Source organism: Puma concolor, chromosome F2 (assembly GCF_028749965.1).
Source record: "Puma concolor isolate L17-30 chromosome F2, mPumCon1.1.hap2, whole genome shotgun sequence".
In the NCBI taxonomy this organism is placed as follows: domain Eukaryota; kingdom Metazoa; phylum Chordata; class Mammalia; order Carnivora; family Felidae; genus Puma; species Puma concolor.
Window position 1 is genome coordinate 20,388,513 of NC_141684.1, and position 9,089 is coordinate 20,397,601.

The following is a 9,089-nucleotide window of genomic DNA, read 5'->3' on the forward strand; positions in this document are numbered from 1 at the left end:
ATCTATTTCACCCAACCCCGGACTCACATCCCCTCTGACAACCACCAGTGTGTTCTCTGTATTTAAGAGTCTGGCTTCTTTTGTTTGTCTCTTTTTTTCTTTGTTTTGTTCCCAAAATTCCACATGTGAGTGAAATCATATGGCATTGGTCTTTGTCTGAGTTACTTCACTTAGCACTGTGCTCTCTAGGTCCATCCATTATTTATATTTTCAATGAACAACTCATAAGCCCATAAGTAATGGCATAGTCACGCACTGATAAAATCGTGTTTATTTAGTGATGTCTGACAAATAGAGAAAGTAAAAAGAATATTAAAAAATGTATAATTTACATATAAATACTTTAAAAGAGAAAAGCTGAACACATATGGTGACATTAAAAGGATGTATACATTTAAGTTTGCAGGCTATCTTATAGCTTGACAAATTAGATACACATATGTATACACATATATCTTGTTTGTGAGTTTGCATAATTAGGGCCCAAGGATAAGTTTTGGGCATGTCTACAATAATTCTGAACTCCCATAAAATTTATGGTATTTTACCACCACGGTCATGGTGATTTTGTTCTTCTTTTTCAAAATCTACTACCAGCACATTTGAAAGTCATCAGAGGGCCCCGGTTTCCTCATCAGTAAGGTGAGAAAGTCTCTGCTGATATGTTCTGCTTCTTCTGAATGAAAAAGTGGGGAGCTCCAGCAGCCTCCAGCGTGTAGAAATGGAAGGGCTGAGCGGCCTGGTCTCCTCTGCATCAAGCAGAGTTTTCTGTTGGCTTCTTTCTTTGGAAAGGAGTCAACTCGTGTGAAATGGAGCAAGTTTATCGCACCAGTCCACTTAACTAACAAACATTCCATTCCTGTAGATACAGTCTGCTTCCTAGTATGCAACGAAACAGAAGACTAATGGTCTCTGGATTTCAAATTGAACAGCTACTCGTGTCCTCGGATCTTGAACTTGGAAGTTCAGAGTTGAGCTGCTCAAAAAGAGCGCTCTACAGAGGCCTGTCAAGTCAAAGATATATGCCAAGATATTTGTATGACAACGTGTTCAGTATGATATTAAACATCACTGACATTTGTGACAGTGACATTTTCTTGACATTCCACTAGTGTATAACAAAGTAAGATGAGTGTAATGTGATCATCTACACAGTAAAAACATGTATCTGATTTCTTACATTTATAGAAATTTTCATTTGTAGCCAATACCACAGAAAAGTAAATCACCCCTAAGTACTATCCTGAGCTTAACTTGATTTCAAGTTTACAGTTAATCAGATCTTTCATTAAAAAAACAAGACAGATATAACTGACCTCATATGACTACAGGCAATACATAGGACTCAGGGGTAAAGTAATAATTCTTCCCAATTTTTCTTATATTCATTTGATGTTGGGTAGCTACACTTTGCCTCTGTAGGTATCCTCCTCAAGGAACACATCTTACATTTCCCCTCTGCTGGTGTTTGGCTTTAACTCTTGGAGTAAGGCCTCGTGGTTATGAGGACAGTTGCTGTGACAGGTGCAGGTTCCGATGGTCATCACTGGTTTCTTGATGATTTGCCCTGGGGAGCACTGGAACTCTACCTGGATGGTTTTGGTGTTATGGGGGGTGCAGCACCGGCCATCGCTGCAGACCCCACAGTACCTGGGCTTGTAGGTGTGCAGGCTGGTACAGTTCTTGAACTGCAGGTGGATGGCTTTGAGTGACTTTGTGGTACGAAGACACTTCTTACCTTTCTAAGAAAGAAGAAAAGGAGCAATTCATGGAATGGCTACCATTCCTCTGTGGGACCATTTTAGGGATACGGAATAAATTGCTAGTTGCCTACCCAATATTCATTGTGCTTTCTTCTTTGCTGACATACATTAGTTTTGTTTGGACAATCTGGTCAGGTAAAAGTATTTGCTTCCCCAGAGTATTTGGGAGCTTGAAATGGCTTTGTGCTAAAGTTCTGGCCAATGATATATAAACCAAGGAATTCTTGGAAACCCTTTGCCTTTCAGACAGGTACAGTTCTTTATTGCTTCCTGGATTCATTTTCTTTCCTGCCTAGAATGTGAAAACCTGGCCTAATCGTACACAACCATCTTTTGACCTTGTGCTGATAAGGATGAAGGTAAAAGTGTATATAGGCTAAAGAAAGCTATTTTTTCAAGGCACTGAAACAGTCTTTGATGTTTTTTTATCCAATGCATTCTTAGGTGTTATAAAGAGAAAGGAAATATACCTGGCAACATTGCACGCCTTCTAATGTTTCAAATACTTTTCAGCATTAGCTCACTTAACCTTATTAACAACATTCACCCCTACAAGGATCTGTTATTCACATAAGGGACAACTACCCACGTTTCACAGATGAGTAAATGGAGTCTCACAGGGTTAACATCACCAGAAATATCTAGTTAGTGAATGAATGAATGACACAAGCCCAATATTTCTAATATACTATAACCTCAGGAACGTCTAAGACAATGAGATATTAAGGTTATTTTCCATGAAGGCAAGGTAAGTGGAGAATTTATTCAATATGCCATTAGTAATGGTTGATAAGGACCCCCCCCCATATTTATAACTCAGGACAACATTGACTCTATGGTTATTTTCCACTTAGATTTCTTCACATACTAATTTGCCACAATTCTCTTCTGCTTTTCACCTTCTTAGGCAGAGCCCACAGCTATGGAGAGCTGAGGCTTGGGATTCTCTTAAATCAGTGGCTCTCAAATTGTATTGTACATCAGAATCTTCTAGAAAGTTTGCTAAAACATAGATTATTGGGCCTTAGATCCATGGTTTCCGATTCAATAGGTCTGATGTGAGCCCCAGTAATTTGCATTTCTAACGAGTTCTTAGATGCTGCTGCTGGTCTTTGAGAAGCACACTGAAACATCTCTTGGTGTTAGGAAGTAATGATTATTATGCTAGTATTTCCCTAGATTCCAAATAAATTTTGGAATCTTTATGAAATGTATGTATCTCAAATATAATACTTCCTAATATTAAACTGGGTGCAAGTTACATTAAATATATAAATTTTGGGGGCGCCTGGGTGGCGCAGTCGGTTAAGCGTCCGACTTCAGCCAGGTCACGATCTTGCGGTCCGTGAGTTTGAGCCCCGCGTCAGGCTCTGGGCTGATGGCTCGGAGCCTGGAGCCTGTTTCCGATTCTGTGTCTCCCTCTCTTTCTGCCCCTCCCCTGTTCATGCTCTGTCTCTCTCTGTCCCAAAAATAAATAAAAACATTGGGAAAAAAACCAATTAAAAAAAATATAAATTTTGGCGAAAGAAACAATAGAAAAAGCAAAATTTTAGAGGCATGACATGGAAACGCCTTATTTAATAAAGAAGGAAGTGTGTCCTTGACAACAGTAAGGGTCTCTTGTTTCTTACCTTTTCATATTTAATGTGTAGCATATATTCTTGCTAATGTCCACAAAAAAGGGTACAAGATCAGTAACATCTGAGTGTGTGGATGTGTGTGTGTGTGTGTGTGTGTGTGTGAGTGAGAGAGAGAGAGAGAGAGAGAGAGAAGCAGAGAGACAGACAGGAGAGGGGAACAGAGACAGAAAGAGAGACAAAGGTGGCTTTGTGGGTGAATCTACATAACTGTGCAACAGGTATGTTAGAATTCCCTAAGTGTGTGGAGCACCTGTGTGGCTCAGTTGGTTAAGCGTCTGACGTCAGCTCAGGTCATGATCTCTTGGTTCATGAGTTTGAGCCCTGCGTCAGGCTCTGTGCTGACAGCTCAGAGCCTGGAGCCTGCTTCGGATTCTGTGTCTCCCTCTCTCTCTGCCCCTCCCCTGCTCATATACTATCTCTCTCTCAAAAATAAATAAAAATATAAAAAAAAAATTTTAATTAAAAAAATAATTAAGTGGCTCAGTTGGTTAAATGTCCAACTTCAGCTCAGGTCATGATCTCATGGTTCGTGAGTTTGAGCCCCGCATCAGGCTCTAGCTTGGGCCTGCTTGGATTCTGTGTCTCCCTCTCTCTGCCCCTCCCCCACTCTCACTGTGTGTATGTGTCTCTCAAAAATAAATACACATTACATAAATAAATAAATAAACAAATAACTAAATAAATAGAATTCCCCTAAGTGTGGGAAGGTGCAGCTTCTAGCTTATCTTAGAGATAAGATGCTTCTAGGTGTTATTTCAAAATTGGTGGAAGAAACATAAATTAGGATGGACTTCCAAGTCATATAGCTAAGTAGCTATTTAACTAATATGACCACTAGAGACTCTCATTTTAGCAACAAATGGAAATGAGGCCTAATGTTAAGTAATGGTGCCTAATGTTAACAGGGTAATCTATGCCCAGACACTTTGCAAATTCATTCTACTTAATCTTCATGACAACTTTGAGGTAGGTACTGTCGACGGTACCATTATATGGGGGAAGGAATTGAGGCTTAGAGGTTAAGAAAATGGACCCAGATTCCACAGCTAGTTCATGGAGTAAGCCAGGGTTTTAGGCTGTCTGGCTCCAGGGTTGCACCCTTAGGCATTCGATGATATTGCCTCAGTGTGGAGATATGTAAATCTTTCATTGCTAGAAACTGTTTTATTTTAGCATTAAGTTTGTACAAATTTCCAACTAATGGTTCAATTTGGGTATTGAATTTATCTGATCTAGGGCTCTGGTAACAAGGTGTGTGATGTCATCAGGAACCAATCAGAGCTTCTGATCCACATGCCTTATACTCCGTGTTAACATACTGAGTTGATATAATTCCAGCAAAAAAGGAAAGAAATGTGCTATTTTATTTGGCACATATCGCCTTATGCTGGCAAATATACTATTCCCACTAGACTTTTTAAAATACTGAAAATAATTCCCAGACACCCATTCATTTATTCGTCCACGATTGTGTATCAAGCACACAATATGTACAGGTAGGATGTTGGGGACTGAGGGCTGAGTAAGGAAGACATGGTTTCTATCCTGTGCTTCCTGCAGATCAAGCCTAAAGGGGTGAAGAAAACTGAGGTCAGAAATCACTTCTCTCAAATCAACCGTGCTCGGCAACTGAGCCGCCAGTTTTTCTCCAGGAATGCAGTGAGATTTGCCAGATCATTCTCAACTAGGGCTCCACCCTCTTTACCTGTGGACCGGCTGTGAGTTGCTTGGGATATTTCAATACATTAAAGAGAAGGAAGAAAAAGAAGGTAAACTCACTCATTTCAGGAACCTCTCTGCCTTTCCTCTGGGGCTCACTCCCAGCTACAGCTGACCTCCGAGTCAACAAGTATCACAGTGTCACAGTGACTGTCTAGAGCCCAGATGCCCATCAGGCAACATGACCTCCTCTGGCTGCCTCCAGGCTCCTACCTTATCTGTCGGTTGCTTGTGTTCTTGTTCACAGGGCCGCACCATGCAGAGGCGAGTCTGCTTCACCATCTCACACTGTGGATTCCGGTTGGTGACCCGGGTGGAAAAACCCATGCCACAGCTCTTGGAGCATGCGCTCCACTCCGTGGTCTGCTCAATGCAGTTGATGCTAGAGTCGGAGACTGCAACACCTACAGTGGCTTCTGTCCTGTAGGCTATGGGATGTACAAATCAAGGTGGCCATATTGAGTAAACCATGGGGATTGCTGAGTGGTCCTTTCAACCATCATTGGAAAGAGGGTTCATTCAATTCTGTACCTACTAAACTCAGGTGCTTTCGGGGGCCAGAACTGGATCTCTGTATTTATAAACCCTAAAGAGGTAGCACAATACCAGCACAGTGTAGGCCTTTAAGAAAGCTTTGAAGAAGGACTGTTGAATTGTCCTTAAGAAGCTTGGGAGACGCTGTCTTAATGAAGTCTGGTAGTCTCAAGAATGTAGAACAGTATAGCATCAACAGCCATTCCATAAACTGTAGCGTTTTCAACATGCGATTTTGTACAGAAAAAGGATCATGATGGAATTTTAATTAGATGAGCAATTAGAACCTCTCAACTCAAGGCAATACTTTGAAATACTTTGCTCTAGACTGGTAAAACGGGTTGTTTGGATTATGGGATATAGACACTTGGACTTTGATTACAAAAAGTTCTGTCCCAACACTTAACATGTATGGCTTGGGGCTCTCTCTTCTACATGGCAGTTTTCCTATCTGTAGGTCATGGTTGATCATTTCTGACCTCAGAAAAACTGTAAAGCTCCATGTACTGCCAGTATAAATAATCTGGGTGATTAATGGCTTCTAAAATAGTCTCTCCTGACTCTTGAATTTTTCTTTTCAAAAAACAATTTCCTTTATACGATAAAACAAAAAGAAAAGCAAAACAAAGACCCTTCACCCTTCCACCAGCATCTGGAAAAGTGACATGTCTCTGTGATACCGGTTCAGGGAAAAGTAGCAGTCTTTACGGATGCTACTTGAGAGCCCAAGGTAATACACAGAATCCAGAAAAGAGTGATAATTTATATTTTTTACTTTTATTTAAGGGTCAAATGGGGGCAGATGAAAATCTAAACAGTAGTCATCCAATAAGACAAAATCAATCCCCTTGCTCAAAAGAACCACTGAATGCAGCAGGTTCTCTTTAGGAGAAACTGTGTGCATACTTCAGCAACTTGGCTAGGATTCCAACACGTGATGTGCTTGATCTCAGTGGGCAATCTGGAATGGGCAGAAACTGAGGCCAGTTTCTCATTGCAGATCCCCAAAGAGGATACGTGCCTCCTGCCTGCATTTAACCTGGGCACTGATCACCGTCAGGTATCCTGAGTATCTTACCTGGAAGGGCAAGGCCTCCTAATTCTGCCTTCTCATTTGAGTCACAGATCCACTTTTCACAGCACTCCCCGGGCACTTCGACTTTCCTGGGAGCTGGGCAGTCAGGCTGGGGCAGGAGCAGGTCTTCCTCGCAGCGGGGCACACAGCCAATCTGCCCGTCTCTGCAGGTGCACTGGTATTTGCAGCTTGGCTGAAAGGTCTCTCCACTTTGGTAAATGACCCCATCAAACACGCAGTTGTCTCCTTCTACAGCTAGGGCGTCAGGGGAGCAAGGCACAGAGGGAAGGGCAGAGAGAATAAACAACAACACAGCTAGAAAAGCTACATGCAAACCTCGGGTCCTTCTTTTCCTAGTTTCTTCTCTATCTCTGGCAGAGAGATGTCCTCTCGGAGGCCTCCCTGAGCAAGAAGAAACCCATCTCATCCTGCCACTTATTTTGCAGATGAAGAAAGAGGAGCACAACTAAGAAGTGACACTCCCCAGGTGCCACAGCTCTTGCTCCCAATGATAAAGTCATTTAGCTAGAACCTCCTTGACCTCTCCTATTCCAGCAGGTTAGAATTAAAAGACAAAAGTGCACTTTGTATTCTCCAAACAGGTTAACTGGTCAAATCGGGAAGGGTGCTGGGATTCCTTGGCACTCCAGCACAATAAATCATCACCAGCTTAGAGAAGAAAGGAGAAGGCTATTCCAATCCCTCTTGTGGGGGTTGGAGGGATGCAGGCAGCCTCAGAATAAATGGTGCACCATGTGGAAAAATGACCCCCCATCGATTAGGTCTCACCAGCCTGGACTGGCCCATTGCCTGCATTTTATTTTATTCACAGTCCAAACTGGGGTTACATAGTGGTCCCAGGAGACCAGGGGCTGTTTTAGCTCAAACAGGACCATTACAGGTGTGAAAACAAACGTGCTGGGGAACTGTGAGCATGTGAGTTATCCCAGAATCCCGTCACCCACAAGCATCCCCTTGGAAATGTCCAAAGGAAATGATTTCACTGGCTCTAAACTCTGCTCCGCTGCCCCTCTATCTAGAGGCAAGTGACGAATGCTTCTCACCTTTGCGGGCAGGTTTCCTCTCTGGCTTCTGGCGGCTCCCCAAAGCCGCAAGCACCCGCACCCCGCCCCGCCCCGCCCCAGACCATACCTGGCGCACAGTAAGCGCTCCACAAACATCACCTACTGCACCATCACCATTATTATTATTTGCACGTCACCCTCTGGGAAGAGGAGGAGAGGAAAAGGCAGCTTGCGGGAGCAGAGGGCAGGAGGCGCAGGGGGCCGGATTACCCATGCAGATGCCGGTTCCCGCGCTGGGGTCCGCTCTGCGGTCGCAGAAGAGGCCGCGGCTCTCCTCGCAAGGCTCCAGCAGCGAGCAGCTCTCGCCGCGCTGGCGGGCGCACACCAGACAGCAGGAGCAGTCGTCCAGCACGGCCCTCACCCCGGGGGCGCAGGTTGGCGGCGTCTTGGGACACCGCACGGGACACTGGGCGGGACAGCGCTGGGTCGCAGCGACCTGGTGCAGGCGGGACGAGGAGAAAGCTCTCAGCAGGAAAGATCGAAGGCAGAGCCACTCGGTCACCGGGCGCGGGCCACTCATTAGGGCAAAGTAACCAGACGCAGCTTAGGGGCGTGCCACTCACCTGTCCCAGGACGTGGAGCAGCAGAAAGCCCAGGCAAAAGCACCGCTTCGACAGACTCTGCACACTCTGCATGATCGGGCTTTTCCCTCCCGCTTTGACGAGACGAGACTTGGCGCCCCAGATCGGCCCGGCTGGCCCCGCTGCAGGTCCGGCGCCCGCCTCTGTCCCCCGGCGGCACCGGCGCAGGTTTTATAGCGCGTTCCCGGGACGCGCTCGCTCGGGTTGGCTGCAGGGCCGGCAAGGGGGGGGGGGGGGGAATCTGCTGGGTGGGGAATGGAACGAACCCCGGGGTTGCCATGGCAATTGGCCGTGGGTGCCGCTCTCCTTAGGGCGCGGCCCCGGGGCCTGCGTGTGCCTGTGTGTGGCGACTGGCTTTTCCCGAAGCGCCGGGAGGGGCAGGGTGGAGTCTCGGGGCCGGGACCCAGGGCTCGCTCGAGCGCGTGGGAAGGAAACGCCCGTTTCCTCCTGGAAGCCGCTTTGCCTTCCCCCAGGACCGAGACACCGGCACTCCCCACCACGCTGCGCGCTGGCCGTTCCAAGCACACGTGGGGCTCTCCTCCGGGGGTGCCTGCAGTTCGGGTCCATCTGTGGGGGGTTGGCGAGAGGCCCAGGGGTTTAGTCATAAGGGAAGCACATGCAAGTTTGTCACCGTTTAGGGCACTCTTTGAATGTGTTGAGAGAAGGGGAGGAGAGGAAAGAAGGGAGGGAAG

General features: G+C 45.6%; 1 protein-coding gene across 1 annotated transcript; it reads right to left on the reverse strand.

Moving 5' to 3' along the window:
- Window positions 1-253: 253 nt before the first annotated feature.
- CCN3 (cellular communication network factor 3) lies at window positions 254-8,577 on the reverse strand. Its single transcript, XM_025922971.2, has 5 exons — window positions 8,380-8,577; window positions 8,027-8,252; window positions 6,735-6,986; window positions 5,336-5,550; window positions 254-1,742 (listed from the first exon to the last, which is right to left on the reverse strand). Exons 1-5 carry the CDS (start codon window positions 8,449-8,451, stop codon window positions 1,446-1,448), a joined length of 1,062 nt encoding a protein of 353 aa, XP_025778756.1. The 5' UTR covers window positions 8,452-8,577; the 3' UTR covers window positions 254-1,445.
- Between the last annotated feature and the right edge of the window lie 512 nt (window positions 8,578-9,089).